This window comes from Phoxinus phoxinus, assembly GCF_949152265.1.
Source record: "Phoxinus phoxinus genome assembly, chromosome: 22".
NCBI lineage: Eukaryota > Metazoa > Chordata > Actinopteri > Cypriniformes > Leuciscidae > Phoxinus > Phoxinus phoxinus.
The window spans coordinates 26,985,102-27,006,493 of NC_136897.1; the positions used below are offsets into that span (position 1 = coordinate 26,985,102).

Sequence of the window (21,392 nt, forward strand, 5' to 3'; positions counted from 1 at the left end):
ATATTATTATATTAATTATTTATTATTATTATTAAACAAGGAATCATTGAATGGCCTTTAGATTTACGACCATCAAAATAAAATAAAATAAAATATGACACCCTCCTGGTTGAAGGATTTATGAATAATTTATTAATCATAACCTGCCAAATTAGCTAGTGAGTTCATATGGGCTAGCCGCCACAGTTAATGTTAATTTCAAACCCTTTTTATATGAAAATTATATTATTTAAATTACTGATTGCCTCAAGCACAAAACCAAGAGAAATAACACTTGTGAAAACAGGAATCTGTTCCTATTACTATTCCTGTTCCTGTAATGCCAGTGCAGAACTAAGTCGTGGCCATCAGATAAGCTCGGGAAGTGTTTGGTTGCAGTATAAATGAAGGAAGTTCCCAGAAGTCCCTCTGATTTGATCTGACTTCACCGCAGAGATGCTGAGCGCTCTGCTCCTGCTGAACCTCGGAGGAGCCGTCAGCCTCCACATCTGCTCCTTCAACATACAGTCGTTCGGAGAGAGGAAGGTCTCCAAACCTGAAGTGCTGGACATCATAGTGGAGGTGAGCCTTTTTTCTTTCTTTTTTTTTTTTTTTGCATGCTTTTTTAATAATTAACACAAATGCTTTGATGCTATTTGGTGAAACTCAAAAAATTTGAATATGGTGCAAAAGTTCATTTATTTCAGTAATTCAACTTAAAAGGTGATACTAATATATTATATAGACTCATTACATGCAAAGTGAGATATTTTAAGCCTTTATTAGTTATGATTTTGATGATTATCGCTTACAGCTTATGAAAACCCCAAATTCAAAATTAGTTTTCAAAAATAAGTTTTAATAAGCTGTAAGCGATAATCATCAAAATCATAACTAATAAAGGCTTAAAATATCTCACTTTGCATGTAATGAGTCTATATAATATATTAGTTTCATCTTTTAAGTTGAATTACTGAAATAAATGAACTTTTGCACAATATTATAATTTTTCGAGTTTCACCTGTATATTGCATAATGCACTGCTCTACATTGCATTGTGTTTTATTAATGTTTTGAATGCATAATAAACTTAATGGTTTTATGGAAAAACATTCACTAAAAGACTTACTCTACGAAAATGTCAATCCTGCAGATCAGATAACATTGTGTTGCTAAACGTCGTGAGTATAATTATAAACGGTCGTGACATTGTTTTACTATGTGTCAAGGCGGGAGAACACAGAGGAACAAGACATTTTGTCATTCTCAATGTTTTTGGGAACACATCATGTTCAGATATTCCAAGGTCACCAGAAGTTCAGATTCTGGCGAATAGGCGCTCTTATAAATACAGGTTCTTTATTTGCATCGATGCTTCCATTAAGAATCTGAATGTTAAATCATGGAATCTTTCCATTGATTCCACAAAAGGTTCTTTATAGTGGAAAAATATTCTTTTGAATTTTTTTTCTTCTTTATTTAAGAAACAACATGTAGACCAAAATAGTGCAGTAACGAATGTAACACCCTACTCAGACAGAAGGTTCTTCTTTTCAGAGATATTTAGAGTGATCACACGGGTTCTTTTATTTTTGTCTCTCGACTAATTTTGGGAACTAGTTTTAAAACTAAACGGACAATAGTCTAACCTCTTATTGATATGGAGCACAGAAAATTAAACCCTCAAAATTAGTATTTAACCACACCACTATCACTCTTTAAAATACAAAACCAAAGTAAGGAAATTAATCTGTGCTTTCACCATAAACAATTACAAATTTATTTGAAATCAAAGTTATTTGAATATAGAATGAAAAGAAAGAATATGTAACTAGAGAAAATACAATTTACAAAGTTTCAAACCCACATTTTACATGTAGCCTTACTGAGGAAATGTCACTCAATACAACACAAATAAATCACTTGAATATTTCAGATGACAAATTGCATAGTTTGAATTTTTAACTATATAAATGAACCCTTCAAATCAACATATGGGGGAAAAAACGGATCCTCTTACTCAGATGAACCAAAGTTATAATAAAATAATCGTGGGCCCACACACACACACTTTCACACAGTCTCACGTGCGCGCTTTACCCCACCCCCGCGTTGCAGGCCTGTAGCGTTGCTTGTGTGCGTTGTGGCCTTTAAAGCAAACTCAAAATTGGCCTCTTCACTCCAAAGAGCAAAAACAAAAAGTAACGTTAATAATACCTGCAAGTCCCGAAGCTGTCCGTTGGGCTTGGCAAACGAGTGTTTCGCTCTCTTGTCAGCTCTCGATAAGTAGTCAGGGGCTCCGCGTGTCCCACGTAGCCAGAGGAACTCTGAACCTCACGGTGATTCAGAGCGCTATCTGGATAATCATTCTTTACGATGACGACTATAACTTTAACACGAGTGGCCTCAGAAACGCAGCGCTAAACTGCCGTCTAGTCCCCGGAGATCATATCGCTCTCTCTCTCTCTCACGTCGCGCCCATCGCGGCAAAACCGAATGATGTCTTCGTTCAGAAGTCAAGTTCAAACTCCACTAAATATTTGTCTTTCACAAATTAATCTTAAACAGTACTCACAAATCACTTACTAACGGTTAGTTAGTAAAACTAGCAACGATATAGAAAATCAATCCGATCTGGATTTCTCCATTTCACTCACTGACTTAGCCTGTCAAATTTTCTGTCTCCTCTCCCACAACAGCCAATCACCATCACGACTACCTCTCTAAGAGGTGGGCTTTGCGATCTCTTATCCAATAACAAAAGAAATGATCAAACATGCTTGTAAAAACCACATTTTCGAGCAAGTACATTTCAACCAAACAAAATAACAAAACTGAATTTTAAAGAAACAGTCAATATGTATTGAGATTTGTGAATTGCATTAAACATAACATATATAGTAAGTACTCTATTTACACTACATTAAATTGCTTAAATTCACCCAGGTTACACCCTTCCCCTTCTCAAAATCTCATGACCCCATGAGACTATTAACTGTTGACTTAACTATGTCTGGTAGTTACTGTAGGTGAGGATATGTTGGGTTTTTGTTCACAACAGGCACATAGTGCTAATGGATGACACCAAACGGTGCTACAAGAATATCTCTTTTGAGACAGCCCCTCAACTCGTATGAGCATACCTCCATAAGCAATGGATAAAGGCTGATCTGAAGGCTCTCCCAACTCATCATAGCTCAGCTTTACAACTGGTTTCACCTTTCGCTTTGGACGGCTTTCCATATTGTTTATCTCCCTTCTAGGAGAATGTCTACACTGACTCTCCCCACCATCTGTTAACAGGTTCTCTTTTGAGCCAGGAAATACATGGGAGGAATTGTCCTCCATCAGTTCTTCAGGAAGATGATTATTTTCAGGACCACAGGCTACAGCTTCCTCTTCTACTACTACAGGCTCAGGGAAGTCTAAAGACAATGGCTTAGTCAATGTACTACTCCAGTCAGGATTTCCATGATAGTACCCACTCTCATCATCATCTTCAGAGGACACCTCCAAACTTGGAATCTCTTGGCCTGCTTCTTTCTCTTTTCTTAACTGCTCTTTCTGTGCAGTTTGTGCTCGAGTTACTGGAGGTTTTACCACTTCTCTTTCTGTATCTGGTTTCTGAAATCTCACATTATCTCCAATGGACAGTAAATGATCCCTATGAAGTGTTTTCACCCCTCCCATTCCTGTCTCTGGTTTTAGTTTGTACACTGGTAAGTTCTCTAGTTGCTCTATCACAATATATGGTAAAGATTTCCATTTATCCTGCAACTTGTGTTTTCCTGTCAGAGCAAGATTCCTAATGAGAACTCGATCACCTTTTTCCAAGTGCTGATGTTTCACTTTCTTGTCATAGTACCGTTTATTTCTCTGATGGCTTTTCAGAGATCGTTCTGCAGCCAACTGGTATGCTTTTTGCAGTTCACCTTTCATTCTTTGAACATACTGCAAGTGAGTTTTTCCTGCTTCCTCATCCAGTGACAGGCCAAAACACAGATCTACTGGCAATCTCGCCTCTCGCCCAAACAAGAGGTAATATGGGGAGTATCCAGTGGACTCATTTTTAGTGCAGTTGTATGCGTGCACCAACTGACTAATATGCTGGCTCCAACGGTTCTTTTGAGCTGGATCAAGGGTACCTAACATGGAAAGCAGTGTCCTGTTAAACCTTTCAGGCTGAGGATCACCCTGTGGGTGATAAGGGGAGGTTCGGGACTTTCGAATACCCAGCATTCTGCACAGTTCTTTAATCAGATGACTTTCAAAGTCCCTTCCTTGATCAGAATGTATTCTGGCCGGTAGACCATAATGCACAAAGAACTTTTCCCATAGCACCTTAGCAACAGTTAGGGCCTTCTGATCCTTTGTAGGAAATGCCTGGGCATATCTGGTAAAATGATCAGTTACGATCAGAACATTTACGATTCCCTTTGAGTCAGGTTCAATTGAAAGAAAGTCAATGCACACCAAATCTAAGGGCCCATTGCTAGAGATTTGATTTAACGGGGAACATCTCTGAGGCAAGGTCTTTCTGACAATACACCTGCCACAATTTTTCACATACAACTCAATGTCATTCGTCATTTTAGGCCAGTAGAACCTATCTTTTAGAAGTTCAGTTGTTTTTTCCACTCCGAGGTGTCCACTATCGTCGTGCAGAGACTGCATCACTTGAAAGTGGTATTTATCAGGCAGTACTAACTGTGACTTTTCCTTTCCATCGTCATTTTTAGTTACTCGATATAGAAGTTGGTGTTTGATTATTAGCTTTTTCCCTTGCCTCTGCATCAATACCACATTTGGATCTGAACTTTTCGGCATGGAAAATATACTTCCCGATTCTACTGCTTTTTTCACAAGGCCAATGACGGTGTCTTGCTCTTGAGCATCCCTAAACTCCTCAAATGTAACTCCAGCCACTTGATCAGGGCCAAGTTGCACAGGACACACATATAGCTGTGGAATGATCTGTGGAGGGACCCCAAGTTGATCAATCAACCTGACGGAAATCTCTGAACAACTGGTCATTTGACACACAGCTTTCACAGCTGACTCCGATACTTCTTTCCACTCATCCATATCAACTGCACTTGTTGGGTATCGGGATAACACGTCAGCATCCAAATTATGCTTGCCTGGTTTATACTGTAACTTGAAGTCGTAGGTAGCCAAGGCAGCTAACCATCTATGTCCAGTTGCATTTAACTTAGCACTCGTCAAGACATATGTTAGTGGATTATTGTCTGTTCGCACAGTGAACTTAGCGCCATACAGATAATCGTGGAATTTGTCCACTACAGCCCATTTCAGCGCAAGAAATTCCAGTTGGTGAATTGGATAGCTTTTTTCAGCAGCATTCAATTTTCTACTGGCATAGGCTACTGGTCTAAGTCCTTCAGGGTATTCTTGATTTAGAACAGCCCCTAATCCCTTTAAACTGGCATCCACATGGAGGACATAGGGTTTTTCAGGATCAGCAAAGGCCAAGACTGGAGCATGGGTAAGACAATAGATAATGTTGTCAAATGCATTTGTGCACTCTTGGTCCCAACGTTCTCCAAACAGGTCAGTTTCCCTGAAATACATCTTCCCTTTAGATGTGAGCTTCCTTTTCCCCTTCGCATGTAAGTAACCTTTTGTCAGCTCTGTCAGAGGTCTCACAATGGCAGAATAGTTTTTAATGAACCTGCGGTAAAACCCACAGAACCCCAGAAAAGATCGTAAGGTTTTCAGGTCTGTCGGCATCTTCCAGCTGGTAATGGCTTTCACTTTTTCAGGATCAGGGGATATTCCTTCTGGCGAAACAATATGCCCCACATACTTAACTTGTGTCTGGCAGAACTGACATTTGTCAATTGAAACTTTCAACCCATTCTCCTCCAAGCGATCTAGAACCTTGAGGAGTCGCTCTTCATGCTCTTCCAGCGTCCGACCAAATACAATGATGTCGTCCAAATATACAATGACCTGCAGAAGGTGCATGTCCCCTACCGCTCTTTCCATTAACCGCTGGAACGTCGCTGGAGCTCCCGTGATTCCCTGCGGCATGCGTTCAAATTGATAGAACCCCAGCGGACAAATGAATGCGGTCTTTTCTTTGCTTTCGTCTGCCATCTTTATCTGGTAGTACCCACTGCGAAGGTCAAGGACAGAGAACCATTTGCTACCAACAAGACAATCAAGGGCATCGTCAATCCTTGGGGTGGTGTACTGGTCTGGAATTGTTCTTTGGTTAAGTGTCCTATAATCTATACACATCCTCACAGCCCCATTCTTCTTGCGAGCTATAACAATGGGAGATGCATAAGGGCTTCTCGATTCTGTAATAATACCTGCTGCCTGTAGATCTTTTATGTGCCTTCGAACGTCCTCGATGTCTGCAGGCGCCAGGCGACGAGACCTCTCTCTAAAAGGTCTGGGATCATGCAGGTTTATGTGATGTTCAACCCCTTTGGCAATTCCTACGTCCCATTCCTCCAAAGAGAACACATTTCCTTTGTCCGACAATTTCTGACTCAACCTTTTCTTCCATCCTTCTGGAACACTGGAGTTTCCAAAATTAAACAATTCTGGATTAATGCTGGTAGGAACATTTTTACTCTTTTGAGCAACAGCAACTGTATCAGTCGAATACACTTGCGCAACTACAGTCCCAGGTGGAAGAGAGATGTCTCTCGAGGTCTCATTGTGTATTGGTACTCGAAGATGATTCAACTTTTCCTCTTGTAAGGGTAAAACCACAGGAGGAATGAACAGTCCTGAAGGCAACTGATCCTCTGCTGAAGTTTCCACAAGGAAAATGTCATTTTGTATGGGCTTCTCACACTCTACTTGACATATTGCTTGGAGTTCCTTTTTTGAAGGTACTGTCAGAGAACCGGGTCCCACCCACTTGACTCTTCCCTGTGAACAGTCGGCACTTTCTTTTGGTTTAGGTTTTTGCAGACAACACAGTTCCTGGTAAGGCGAACTGATCCTGAAGCTGTGAGCAATGTTGGAAGAATCAGTCTCTTCTGTTAGAGCAGCCAACCTTGTGAAAAAACTGGCATTTGTCCCAATTATCACTGGGACTGACTGGGGTCCTTGGGGCTCGGGACAGACCAATGCTAGAATGGAAATGGTTTCCTCCACTTTGGTACCGGAGGTGGGGAAAGAGGCATCAACCACAATATATCCCTTGTAAGGATAATTAGATGAACTGAGTCCCCATATAGATAGTCCATGAAGTGGTTGAATTGGCACATCAAGCAAGTATTTAGAATACCAAGACTCAAACACAATAGTGACTTGGGATCCACTGTCCAAAAGAGCTCTACAAGGATGTCCATTGAGCTTCAGGGACACTGTAGAGGTAGGCCCCACCAATCCTTTAGGGAGACATGCTGTTTCTAAGGCATCAATCTGGCTTTTCTTTGAAAAACAATCAGGTTTTCCTGCCTTACTGCTGTCATTTGGTGTTTCACTTCGTTCACTCTTAGCCTTCCTTAGTGAACGGACTAGCTTTTGGATCACTTTTGTGGGATTTTCAGGGGCTTGGCACCTAGTTGCTATGTGTCCATCTTCTCCACATCGATAGCAGAAGAAATCTTCCTGAATCTGTCTAGATCTGCCTTTGGGCGGCATAGACCAAGTGCTGGGTGGTCTTTGAGCTTGCTCTGGCGACTGGCTGGAAGTTACACTCATCACACTTATCGTCTGCTGCAATTGCTTAATTTGGTCTTTCAGAGATTGCACTTCCAAATCACGGTGGGTATCAACATGTTTTTTTGAAGTAGGCCCAGACTCTAACATCACAGAAGCAGCAGAGACATTTGGGGACCCTTGTACTAGCCTGGCTCTCAGATCCTTGATGTCTGCTTTTAACTCTTTCACCACAGAAAAGCTAAGTTTCCCTTCGTCAAGACCCTGAACAGACTTTACAGTGGCTTTTATTTTCTGCCTGGCAGCTTCATTTTCCTCAGCTTCTCTGACCTCATTCAAAAGAGTCAAAAAGGTTGGCGGCTGATTTTTCCTCTCTCTTAGCCTCAGCTGCAGAAGCATTAGGTCTGACTCAACGGCCCCTCGAATTAGTTGCTCAACCCTGACTCGATCCACCATTTGTGGAGACACGCCACCTTTCTGCACCACTTTGTTTAGGGCTTTATCTACTCTGCGCAGAAAATCTGATAAGGCTTCCCCAGAACATTGTCTTAAAAGGCGAAAGGCAAAATACAAATCCTCTCCTGACTCAGAAGTTCCAAAAGTAGTTTCGAGTGCTTCTATGTATTGTAAAACACTAGCTTCAGGATTAGAGAATCGTACGGCCTTGATGATTTCGAGTGCCGGCCCTTTTAGGCTCTCTACTACCCTTCGTCTCTTCTCCCTTTCTGAGCACTCACACTCAGCAATCATCATTCGGGCTTGATCAATCCAGCCCTCCAATGTTTCCTCCCCTTGAGGAGTGGGCACAGTGCCAGAAAAAGTGCGTAATCTTCTATAGACATTATCACTGGGCGGTTTACCTGTTTTCTCTAACAGCTCCCCCACCGCACGTATGATAGCTTCTGGAGAACTGGCACTTGGACCTGAAGGAGACACTAAGCCTTGTAAATCAGTTAACGATTTTCCCTCTCCTACCAAAAACCTGGCAAGCTTCTCTTCAAAACCTCCAGATGTAGGTACACTCCTCTGAAATACAACAACTTTCCAGGGTTCTTCCCCTTCAGCAGACAACAGTTCAGTGGGAACAAGCTCAGGGTTAATAGTCTCACGGCACTCACACAACACCAGTTGTTTAAGTGGGCTGGAACCTGCCTTGGTAGCTCTAACTCGCACTCTTCCCCAAGCTTTTACAGATTGTGTGACATCCTCAATATGTGCCACTTCCACCTCTGCTGATACTCCTACCAACAATATGGCATGAGTTTTATCAATCAGAACCTCTTCACACCAATTAGTGAGTTCTGCTTGGAAATCACAAGAGCTAGACAAATCCATCTTGAATTACAAAACAGTCAACAAGTGGTAAACTAGTTCCCCGTACGGGCCACCATTTTATGTAACACCCTACTCAGACAGAAGGTTCTTCTTTTCAGAGATATTTAGAGTGATCACACGGGTTCTTTTATTTTTGTCTCTCGACTAATTTTGGGAACTAGTTTTAAAACTAAACGGACAATAGTCTAACCTCTTATTGATATGGAGCACAGAAAATTAAACCCTCAAAATTAGTATTTAACCACACCACTATCACTCTTTAAAATACAAAACCAAAGTAAGGAAATTAATCTGTGCTTTCACCATAAACAATTACAAATTTATTTGAAATCAAAGTTATTTGAATATAGAATGAAAAGAAAGAATATGTAACTAGAGAAAATACAATTTACAAAGTTTCAAACCCACATTTTACATGTAGCCTTACTGAGGAAATGTCACTCAATACAACACAAATAAATCACTTGAATATTTCAGATGACAAATTGCATAGTTTGAATTTTTAACTATATAAATGAACCCTTCAAATCAACATATGGGGGAAAAAACGGATCCTCTTACTCAGATGAACCAAAGTTATAATAAAATAATCGTGGGCCCACACACACACACTTTCACACAGTCTCACGTGCGCGCTTTACCCCACCCCCGCGTTGCAGGCCTGTAGCGTTGCTTGTGTGCGTTGTGGCCTTTAAAGCAAACTCAAAATTGGCCTCTTCACTCCAAAGAGCAAAAACAAAAAGTAACGTTAATAATACCTGCAAGTCCCGAAGCTGTCCGTTGGGCTTGGCAAACGAGTGTTTCGCTCTCTTGTCAGCTCTCGATAAGTAGTCAGGGGCTCCGCGTGTCCCACGTAGCCAGAGGAACTCTGAACCTCACGGTGATTCAGAGCGCTATCTGGATAATCATTCTTTACGATGACGACTATAACTTTAACACGAGTGGCCTCAGAAACGCAGCGCTAAACTGCCGTCTAGTCCCCGGAGATCATATCGCTCTCTCTCTCTCTCACGTCGCGCCCATCGCGGCAAAACCGAATGATGTCTTCGTTCAGAAGTCAAGTTCAAACTCCACTAAATATTTGTCTTTCACAAATTAATCTTAAACAGTACTCACAAATCACTTACTAACGGTTAGTTAGTAAAACTAGCAACGATATAGAAAATCAATCCGATCTGGATTTCTCCATTTCACTCACTGACTTAGCCTGTCAAATTTTCTGTCTCCTCTCCCACAACAGCCAATCACCATCACGACTACCTCTCTAAGAGGTGGGCTTTGCGATCTCTTATCCAATAACAAAAGAAATGATCAAACATGCTTGTAAAAACCACATTTTCGAGCAAGTACATTTCAACCAAACAAAATAACAAAACTGAATTTTAAAGAAACAGTCAATATGTATTGAGATTTGTGAATTGCATTAAACATAACATATATAGTAAGTACTCTATTTACACTACATTAAATTGCTTAAATTCACCCAGGTTACACGAACAATCTAGTAATTCCATAATTCCAGAAGTGAAATAAAAGTGTGTAAATGTATAGGTGTGTGTGTGTGTGCATAAGTAAAGTAGCCATTTATTATTTATTACCATCTTCATTACCATCACCACCACCACTCCTCATACCATCATACTGCCAACATTGTATGTAAAATTTGATTCCTATTTTTATTTCTATCTTTTATTGCCATTGTCAGCACTCTACAAATCAATTTTTAGATAGTAAGATAATAATAAAAGATAATATAATAAGATAATATAAGATAACCCCCCCCCCCCCCCACACACATCTCTTCAGTCCCTATTTTCTCCTATACTTTTTATTTATTTATATTATGTGTAGTGTCTAAGGTGCATTAAAAGAAGGGGTACAGTGTGAGAGTGAAAATCTTTAGTTTTTTCAAATGTTCTTCACACTAAGAAAAACGATTATTTTGTATTTATGTAAGGTGAAGGTCCAAGGTACAAGAGGCTGTGCTCCGCTTCGCTTCGTGCCTAACAACGCCCTTCAGCCGTGACTTATTCACGATACAGGACTAGCCTCGAGTAACGTTACCTTATTGATTTTATAAAACGGTTACCACACAATGCAAATACTAAAGCCTTTCATGAAGTAAAATCACTAAAAACCTTCCTTCCGCTGGAAAAAAAATAGTCCCTGACTGTAAACAGCAACATAAATTACATACATTATTCCGCCAATAGATGGAGACAAAGACTGTCTTTATGAGTGAGTCAGAGAAGACTTTTACATCGAAATTACTTGTGATCACGGAGAAGAAAGGCACGGGAAAACCCCTTAACTGTTAAAAAGACAAGATATCGCAGCGGACATTCAAACGGATTTTTTTATTATGAATATAGGACTGACCTGAAGGAAAATGCAAATGCAGGTAAGTTACACTCGCTTACTCGATCTCTCACAATACTGTACTATATCTTCAATAAACATTATCAATGAGATCAAAATTGTGTTTAAGTTTCTAAGAGCGGTTGCTAGGGTTGTTGTGTAGTGATACATAGAACCGTTGGGTGAAGCGGTCATAGCCGTGTTTTATCGTGAATAAAACACAGCTATTGACCAATCAGAATCAAGGATTGGAACTAACCGTTTTATAATTATTTATAAAGCACCTTCCAGGCTACAAAGTAGATCCAAATAGCTGTACATTACAAATGATATAAATCAAAACAGCTCTACATAACACATGATCGAAAACAAAACAACAAGATAAACAATGAAAAAGTACAACACCCATTAAAAAAGTGACTTAAAATAAATGCAAGAGAGAACTCTGAAAGGCTCTTTGAGGAACACAAAATGGCGTCGCTGTGAAAAGCTCCTTTTGGAACCTTTACTTTGAATTCACTGGAATTCTTTATTTAAGAAACATATTGAGTGGAGTAAAGTTTGGATGACACCTCACAAGTATTGCATTACAAACAAAGTAAAAGAGGTTTCATATAAAATTTTCCATCGAGTTTACCCAGTTAAATCACTTGTGGTACAACGTTTTAAAGTGAACATTGAAGATATTTGTGCTTTTTGTAAAACCACCCCTGAGACTATTAAGCATTTATTTTGGGAATGTCCCAAGACCCAAATGTTTTGGAAAGAACTTAGTAAGTACTTGCAAAGTAAAGTTATGACTCCTGTTAACTTTGAAGAAATTGATGTAATGTTAAAGTGTTTCTCATTTGAGGGTGAAAAAAACATTTTGTTTATTTTTGATTTAATTGTTATAATTTCCCGTTACTACATTCATAAGGTCAAATGGAATGGAAAAATGCCAAATTTTGAACATTTTAAAATTGATGTTAAGATATATTTAGAAACTATTTCCAAAAGTAAAAACCTGAAAGCTATGAAAACTAAACAGCTGTTTGACAGGTACAAGCTTTTTTTGTAAAAAATCTTTCAGTAGCCTATTTCTTATTTATTTTTATTTATTTATTTTTCTTTTCATTTCTTCTCTACCCCTGACATGTATGGTTATATGTACTCTTGTTCTTGTGTGTAAACTGTTTTGTTATTATTAAAATTCAATAAAAAAAAAATAAAAAAAATAAAAAAAAAACCTTTACTTTGAAGTGTGAATTTATTGTAGCCTATATGTACAAATAGTGATGAATTTAAAACAATCCGTGCAGAGCATCAGTCGCTGTGACCTCATGCTCATCCTGGAGATCAAAGATGTGAAAGGAAAAGCGTTTGATCAACTCATGACTAGCCTGAACAGGTAAATACACTTCTGCTCACATATGACATTAGATGAGATCATAAAGTCTTGATGAATACAGGAAAATGAATGCTAAATCTGTGTGTGTGTGTGTGTGTGTGTGTGTGTGTTATCCCTCACAGCAGGTCCAGGACGCGAACAGATACATTTAGTTCTGTCATTAGTGAAAGACTCGGGAGGAATACATACAAGGAGCAGTATGCCTTCATTTACAGGCATGTGGGATTTACGAACACATATTTAATAATCATTCATGTTTTTGCATGCAAAAACAGATATTAATTTAGCTGAAGGAATGCATATGTGGTTTGATGCATTTCTATAGACTGTAAAAAATAATCCTGTAAAATAAAAACGGTAAACTACTGGCAGCTGTGGTTGCCAGCATCATATCGTAAAAATACAGTGTGTTACTGTTTTTGACAGCTAAATACCGTTTGCCAACTACAGCTATATATGCTGTTAAATTAAAGTTGTATACTGTAGCTGACAAAATTATATTTAGCTGTTAATTTAAAAAACAGTAACACACCATATTTTTACGGTAAGATGCTGGCAACCACAGCTGCCAGTAGTTTACCAGATTTTTTACAGGATTATTTTTTTACAGTCTACATTAATAATTTTGCTCTGAAGCCATTTTTTCAGTGCTGTACTGCAAAAGCGAAATAAAGGTTAAGTGGCAATTAATAGCTGTATATTTTTTTTAATTAATAAAGTCAAAGTAATTAAACATGTTAGAGAAAGTTTGCAACACCAAGTGAAAACAAAGTTTTCATATCAAGCCATCTGGCGAATGCATTTACAGATGAAACTGGAAAAATTAGAATATGGTGCAAAAGTTCATTTATTTCAGTAATTCAACTTAAAAGGTGAAACTAATATATTATATAGACTCATTACATGCAAAGTGAGATATTTCAAGCCTTTATTTGTTGTAATTTTGATCGCTTACAGCTTATGAAAACCTTTTCACAATATTCTAATTTTGAATTTGGGGTTTTCATAAGCTGTACGCCATAATCATCAAAATTTTAACAAATAAAGGCTTGAAATATCTCACTTTGCATGTAATGAGTCTATATAATATATTAGTTTCACCTTTTAAGTTGAATTACTGAAATAAATGAACTTTTGCACCATATTCTCATTTTTCCAGTTTCACCTGTATAATGAAATCAGAGTGCAATAATAATTGAGTTGTGATCATATCAGGCAGAAGATGCTGACTGTGAACGCCGTCTATCAGTATCCAGACACACAAAGCGGAGATGAAGATGCTTTTGCTCGAGAACCGTTTGTCGTGTGGTTCTCATCTCCAGACACCGGTGAGACAGAAGATGAACCTCTGACCTCCATAAACACGATGAAGAATGATGACCAGCATATTTTTGTCTGTCTTACAACAGAAATCAAGGATTTCGTCATCATTCCTATTCATACGGTTCCAGAAGCGGCTGTGAAAGAAATCGATGAACTGTATGATGTTTATCAGAATATTTCACAGATGTGGCAATCTGACGTAAGAGTTTCTCAGTTCAAACCAATGCTTGTTATGTTCTCGGACTAACAGAGCAAGTCTTTGTTGCAGTTGTTGTAGTACTTTATTGTTCAGCCGTAGCTAAAAATTGGTCTTTGGTCTCGCCATACAATCACAAAACAATTAACAATACACAACATCCACTCAATACATCTAACAATACACAATATCAAAGATTAAAATATTCACATTTCCTACCCCTTATTCAAAAGACAAAAGATGTTTATTGTTTTAATTGCTTTTAGTGTTCTATAACGACAACATTTATAATATGTGACCCTGGACCACAAAACCAGTTTTTTTTAAATTGATATTTAAACATCATCTGAAAGCTGAATACATAAGCTTTCCATTGATGTGTGGTTTGTTATGATAGGACAATATTTAGTCGAGATACAACTATTGAAAATCTGGAATCTGAGGGAGCAAAAAAATGTAAACATTGAGAAAATCTCCTTTAAAGTTGTGCATTTATGTTCACGATTGTGCTGCATTCACTCACAAAAATACATGTTTTATATATTTACGATAGGATATTTACTAAATATCTTCATGGAACATGATCTTTACTTAATATCCTAATGATTTTTGGCATAAAGAAAAAATCTATAATTTTGACCCATACAATGTATAGTTGGCTATTGCCACAGATATACCCGTGCGGCTCCAGACTGGGTTTGTGTTCAGGGTCACACATATGTCTGTCTGTATAATAGTAGTGTTAGTGATCCACACACCTGGTTTCCTCTGCTCTTGTGTCAGAACTTCATCATCATGGGAGATTTCAATGCCGCCTGTGGTTACGTTCCTAAGAGGCAGTGGATGAACATTCGTCTGCGCTCGGAGAGTGAGTTTCTGTGGCTGACCGATGACAATCTGGACACGTCAGTGAAGGCGTCCACCAAGTGTGCTTATGACAGGTCTGCAGATTTATTTATTTTGCTCTAAATCTGAAATATATGACTGTGATTATGCCAAGAATCAACAACATGGTTGGTCCTGAAATCACAATCAGATTTCAGGGTCAGGTTGACTTTTCCCTTTCATTTTATGGGTTGTTCATGCACACTACAAAATAAAGGTTTCAAATGTTTTTTTGTTGTTTTTGCAGTGAACATAGATTTTAGGTTCCCCAAATAACCTTTAAGTGAACAGTTCTTTTAAAAATCGAAAGAACCTTTTTCTGTTCTTGTGTAATGTAAAGGTTATATGGGTGTTAAATGTTTTTCATGGAACCACCGATGCCAATAAAGAACCTTTATTTTTAAGAGCATATGTATTTAGACTTATGTATGATTATGTTAGTTTGACAAGAACTTTGTTTCAGGACAGACAAAATGACAGGAAATTTGGGTAGTTTAATGGTTAAGGATCTGATCTTGTCACATACTTGTTTAAAACAAAAGCATCAGTTAAATGACAATTTAAGAAAGAGTGTATTATGATCTGATGTATTTGGTATTACTGCCTAGAGTCTAAAATATATGAAAGTGTAATAACTCAGTTTGGTTGGAGCAATGACCATGAGGACGCACTGCAAAAAGGAATCTTACTTAGTATTTATTTTGCATTTTGTTTGTCTTACAAATATCTAAAAATTCTTAAATCAAGATACATTTACTTGAGAAGCAAAATGACTTGAGAAATATCAAATATTAAGTGAGTTAATATTCAGCACTAAAACAAGAAACTAAATGTCCATGGGTCAAGAAAAAGAAACTTATTTCAAAGTGAAAACAAGATTATTTTTCTTGCCCTGTAGACAGATATTTTTTTCATGTTTTAGAATAAACTAAAAAAAAAAGATGTCTTCAGTCATTTTGATCTTAAGCAAGTTTGACCTTTCCCAACCCCTCTTCCCTCCCTCTCCTCTTCTAACGCTTCCTGTCACTCTCTTCATTTCTATCATAATAAAGGCATAAATGGTTGAAAACACAAGTTTAAAAGCCTGAGTTTGATGAATCTGTCCCGCTCTTGCCCAGGGTTGTCCTCCGCGGAGAGAAGATGATTGCGGCTGTGAATCCTGAATCCGTGGAGGTCTTCAACTTTAAAGATGAGTTTAGCCTCACCGAGCAGGAGGTAAATATAATCTACAAAACCATGTAAATGGTAGATGCATGTAATTATTAAATATAATTAATGTCAATGAAGTATTATGTTTTCTAGAGGAAAAACAATGGATTAAGCAAACTGACAAAGTAGCAAGATTATCGAGATTAAGGGAGACTGGGGCAAGTTGTCACACAGCTACATCTTAAGCTTGCAGTGGTTTAGAAATATTAATGAAACGGCATTAAATAGACTATAATACATTTTAAATGCAGATTCATTATATTGCCAAAAGTGTTGGGACACGAATTCAGGTTTTCCAATCACTTCCACAGTTGTATAAAATCAAGTCCATTCGTGAAATTTCCTCACTTCTTAATATTCCACGGTCAACTGTTAGTGGTATTATAACAAAGTGGAAGCAACTGGGATCAACAGTAACTCAGCCATGAACTGGTAGGCCATGTAAAATCACAGAGCGGGGTCAGCGCATGCTAAACGTGCGCAGAAGTCGCCAACTTTCTGCAGAGTCAATAGCTACAGACCTCCAAACGTTGTGTGGTCTTCAGATTAGCTCAAGAAGAGTGTGTAGAGCTTCATGGAATGGGTTTCCATGGCCGAGCAGCTGCATCCAAGTGCAATGCAAGTGGTGTAAAGCGTGGGATGCAGTGGTGAGCGTTGGCAGTGAGACGTGTTCTCTGGAGTGACGAATCACACTTCTCTGTCTGGCAATCCGATGGACGAGTCTGGGTTTGCCGGTTGCCAGGAGAACAGTACTAGCCTGACTGCATTGTGCCGAGTGTAAGGTTTGGTGGAGGGGGGATTATGGTGTTTTTCAGGCTTGACCCCTTAGTTCCAGTGAAAGGAACTCTTAATGCTTCAGCATACCAAGACATTTCGGACAATTTCATGCTCCCAACTTTGTGGGAACAGTTTGGGGATGTTCCTGTTCCAACATGACTGCGCACCAGTGCTCAAAGCAAGCGCCATGAAGACATGGATGAGGAGTTTGGTGTAGAGGAACGTCCTGCACAGTCCTGACCTCGACCCGACAAAACACCTTTGGGATGAATTAGAGCGATACTGTGCCGCCCTGACCTCACCAATGCGCTTCTAGAAGAATGGTCAAAAACTCCCGTAAACACACTTGTGGATAGCCTTCCCAGAAGAGGTGAAGCTGTTAAAGCTGCAAAGGGTGGAGCAACTCCACATTAAACCCTACGGATTAAGAACTGGATGTGATTAAAGTTCATGTGCATGTAAAGGCAGACGTCCCAAAACTTCTGCCAATATAGTGTACAGATATGTTATAGACTCTAGCTTAAAATAGTATTCGATAAACAGTGCTTATGACAACATGCCCCACGCTATAGGGCCGACCCTGAGAAATATTCACTAGAGTAAAATGTGTGACAACTAGCCCCAGTTTCCCTTACAGGAAAGCAAAGTAAACACTAACAGCTGTCTGTGTGTGTGTGTGTGTGTCTTTCTGTCTCTCTCTCTGTCTGTGTGTCTTTCTGTCTCTCTCTCTATCTGTCTGTCTCTCTCTATCTCTATCTGTCTGTGTGTCTTTCTGTCTCTCTATCTGTCTGTCTGTCTGTATGTGTGTGTGTATCTTTCTGTCTCTCTCTCTATGTGTGTGTCTGTCTGTATCTCTCTCTGTCTGTCTGTCTCTCTATCGGTCTGTCTGTCTGTGCGTGTATGTGTGTGTGTCTCTCTGTCTGTGCGTGCGTGCGTGCGTGTGTGTGTGTGTGTGTGTCTCTCTCTCTCTGTCTGTCTGTGCGTGTATGTGTGTGTGTGTATGTGTGTGTGTGTGTGTCCTCCAGGCTCTGGCAGTGAGTGATCATTTCCCGCTCTGCTTCACTGTAACTCAAGCGCAGAGGAGAGGATGACAACATTCTCACTTTACACTTTTCCCGCTCGTCTGCTTTATTACTCCTACAGATGAGAATGAAGATCAGCTGATTATAAAACAGCGGTTCAGACATCATCAGAGCCGTGAGAGTGAGAGTTCAGTACTTCAGAAGAAGAACAGAAATGTTTCACTGAAAGATGAAGAAGAGCTTCCAGTGCCGGTTAATTATGAACCAGTGTCTGCAGTGTTGGTTTACCAGTTGCTATGAGACCGTAGAGTTAGTTTGCAAGGCCGTTACACATTTAACATTTCTCCATATTGATTAACTGTAAACGGCTTTATTGACATTTGCATGTTCTATAACTAACAGCCTTTTACAATAAATGTTCTATCAAATGATTTCAAATTGATAATGCATACATGCTCAGACAGAGAATATATGATTTATTTCATTTACAGTAAATAAAAGATTTACTTCAGAAAATGCTTGGATTGAAGGTGTGTGTTAAAGTTCAGCGAGGTGCGTTTCATCCGAGCTGATCCGTCCCTGTGGGAATATTAAAAATGCCATTCCTGGTGTAGAAAGTGCTGCGTACAATCCCAGATCTCCCGCTGGCTGGAGTCCTACAGTCAATCTCATAGTCTCCTGAGGAAACAACACGTTTAGTGCTCGATGGAGGAAGAGTTTCACAATGACATGTAGCCATTATTGTTAAAGGTGGGGTATGTAATTCTCTTTTTTGGCCATTTTTTCAAAATCACTTAAAATCCTATTCCTAACCCACTTACAGCCACTGAGTTAGAAGCACTGAAATAAAAATTAAGCAATTTAATCATCTGTGGAGCAGGCAGGACTCAAAAAACACCAGCCAATCATTTCCAAGACCACCTAGAATCATTGGACAGTAAGTGTGTCAATCAATCGGTCGTACCATTGATTGGTCCATGTTCTTTGAATGGGTGGAGTCAAAGGAAAGAAGGTAGGACCATTTGAGTTGTGTATTTTCAAAATCTACCGGCCGTTTTGCAAATCACATACCCCACCTTTAAGCTAATAGTATACTCTTTAATATTTCATATTCAGCATTAACTATTTTACTAATACTAATAATATTTGGTTTTATATACACTACTTTTCAAGTTTTTAAAAGTTTTTTTTGCTTTTATTCAGCAAGGATGCATTAAATACATTAATACATTCTATTCATCAAAGAATCCTAAACAAATATATACTGTATATAACACTTTTTTAATATTGATAGTATCAGCAGCAAATCATCATAATATACTGATTTGTGGAGGATCATGTGACACTGAAGACTGGAGTAATGATGCTGAAAATTCAGCTTTGATCACAGGAATAAATTACTTTTTACAATATAGAAAAAATAGACACATAGAACTTTTTACACATAGAAAATTGTTATTTTACATTGTGATAATATTTCACATTATTACTGTATTTTTGATCAAATAAATGCAGTCTTGGTGAGCAGAAGACTTCTTTTTGAAAACATTAAAAAAACATTACCATCCCTAAACTTTTGAAAAGTGTCACAATACAAACAGGAATTTATCCAAAATACAAACAGATAATTACTAAAATATTATTCATCATGTAAGTGGTTAAAAAAATTAAACATTTCCTCACCTAATCTCCATCCGTAATCCCAAGACGAGAGAATCGGATAATCAAACTTTTCTTCAGGGCCTTTTTGGGCTCGTTTCCTCAGGTACAGGTGTCGTCCTTTGCCTTCGTTGGAGAGTCCCTGATAGAGATCGGCTTTAATCTGCGGGGTCACGGGCCTCATCAGCGGGGCCTCACTGAGGGGCCGGAGCACTATCACAGGCTTCTTCTCCTGCTTCTGGACCACAGGGGGTAGTGTGAGCTTACGGGCAGGTGGAGGAGGAGGGTTAATAAAAACACCAATGGACTTGGGCCTGCGAGTCGTGAAGGTGTTCGGGTATTCCTCACTGTACTTCATCTTCCACGTCAGGCGTGTGTAAGCCTCCTTCAGGATCAGCTCACGGTAGAAGTTCTGGTCCTGGGTGGTCAGCAGGTTCCTCATGCCTCTTGCTGATTAACTGGACAGTGAGGAGACAGAAACATAAGAGATGCAGAGCTGACCAATCAGAGGAAAGATCACTCAGCAGAGGAGAGGTCATAAACACACACACACACACACACACACACACACTGCTGACAGGAGAACAAAAGAGACTCTGCTGAGCGCCAGAGCAAAGGGAATCAGTTTCAGAAGAGAAAGAGTCTCATACAGAAGGCATGAAAACCGATAGGGTCTCAGAGTAGAAATGCTGAAACTAAGGGACTGTTGTTTACACAACACGTTTTGTTTTCAATTAAAAATTGAATTTTTTATATGCTTTTTGGTCATTCATTTACATGACAACGCAAACTTTTAAAAACAGGTTTCAAAGCAATATTTTGAAAACGAAACTGTTATCGTGTTATGGAAACTACTAAAACGCAAATTTGTGAAAACGGTGGCGGGACGTCATGCGCATGCGTATTACGTGTTCAGTCTATAGACATGTTTCTTTACAAAATGACATTCAATTGGCCTGGCATGAATACAGTCGTTTTCCGTGTTAACAAGAATAGTTTTGACAATGTTGTCATCTGTACGCAAAAAAAAACACAAAGGAAACACGTTTCCATTTTTAGTATATCTTTGTCATGTACATTTACCTGGTTTGCTAGGTAGTTTATGATGGTCTTCCAACTCAACCAACTGAAAAGTGCCCCAAAACAGTCCTAAAAGCAGTAAACCAGACCAGTAAACTAGCGTAGGCTGGTTTCAGTCGTATTTTAGGCTGGTTTTGCCTGAACTAACACTTTAATCAGGAGTTGTAATGCTTAAATCTGTCCTGAAGGTGACAGCAGAACGTTTCTGGACATTTACAAGCCTCGAACCCACTGCAAATAGACACAAAGCACTTTCCCCCTGCCATGTAGACCAATTTAAACTTAAAATAAAGGCCGTTACATAATTTCCAAGACAATATGAACAAGAAAATTCTTCAAAACAGAATAAATCCGCAGATCTGAATGGACTTACGATCACAATGACTTCTTCCTGAGCTAATCCTGACTAAACAAAGCACAATAATGAATAATGTGCACGACCTTTGGAACTATAAATATGCTTGTTCATTTGGCATTACATTTGCTGTGCTGTATACAGGGTCATCTCTATGGTAACAACAGATAGATCAAG

The 21,392-nt window shown here is 38.9% G+C and overlaps 2 protein-coding genes across 4 annotated transcripts; one reads left to right on the forward strand and one right to left on the reverse strand.

Moving 5' to 3' along the window:
* The first annotated feature begins 410 nt into the window (after window positions 1–410).
* On the forward strand, window positions 411–18,631 carry LOC306990863 (deoxyribonuclease gamma-like). Of its 2 annotated transcripts, none has more exons than XM_079598178.1 (8): window positions 411–561; window positions 12,621–12,709; window positions 12,832–12,928; window positions 13,929–14,037; window positions 14,119–14,231; window positions 15,012–15,169; window positions 16,232–16,328; window positions 18,125–18,631. In XM_079598178.1, exons 1-8 carry the CDS (start codon window positions 436–438, stop codon window positions 18,188–18,190), a joined length of 855 nt encoding a protein of 284 aa, XP_079454304.1. In that variant the 5' UTR covers window positions 411–435; the 3' UTR covers window positions 18,191–18,631. The 2 variants fall into 2 exon arrangements, with proteins under 2 accessions (XP_079454304.1, XP_079454305.1); XM_079598179.1 differs by having other exon boundaries at window positions 18,243–18,631.
* On the reverse strand, window positions 18,474–21,380 carry LOC306990864 (protein SPMIP1). Of its 2 annotated transcripts, none has more exons than XM_079598180.1 (3): window positions 21,234–21,380; window positions 19,805–20,238; window positions 18,474–18,799 (listed from the first exon to the last, which is right to left on the reverse strand). In XM_079598180.1, the coding sequence occupies exons 2-3, from the start codon at window positions 20,220–20,222 to the stop codon at window positions 18,681–18,683; spliced, it is 537 nt and encodes a 178-aa protein (XP_079454306.1). In that variant the 5' UTR covers window positions 20,223–20,238; window positions 21,234–21,380; the 3' UTR covers window positions 18,474–18,680. The 2 variants fall into 2 exon arrangements, with proteins under 2 accessions (XP_079454306.1, XP_079454307.1); XM_079598181.1 differs by lacking the exon at window positions 21,234–21,380 and adding an exon at window positions 20,864–21,099 and having other exon boundaries at window positions 18,477–18,799.
* Window positions 21,381–21,392: the final 12 nt, after the last annotated feature.

What these genes read in the sequence shown, in the direction of transcription:
- LOC306990863 (XM_079598178.1), top strand. Translation starts at nt 436, where the DNA reads ATGCTGAGCGCTCTGCTCCTGCTGAACCTCGGAGGAGCCGTCAGCCTC. An exon ending in GTTCTCATCTCCAGACACCG is followed by an intron (nt 14,038 to 14,118) that starts GTGAGACAGAAG and finishes GTCTTACAACAG; the next exon opens with AAATCAAGGATTTCGTCATC. An exon ending in CACAGATGTGGCAATCTGAC is followed by an intron (nt 14,232 to 15,011) that starts GTAAGAGTTTCT and finishes CTCTTGTGTCAG; the next exon opens with AACTTCATCATCATGGGAGA.
- LOC306990864 (XM_079598180.1), bottom strand. Translation starts at nt 20,222, where the DNA reads ATGAGGAACCTGCTGACCACCCAGGACCAGAACTTCTACCGTGAGCTG. An exon ending in GGATTACGGATGGAGATTAG is followed by an intron (nt 18,800 to 19,804) that starts GTGAGGAAATGT and finishes TTGTTTCCTCAG; the next exon opens with GAGACTATGAGATTGACTGT.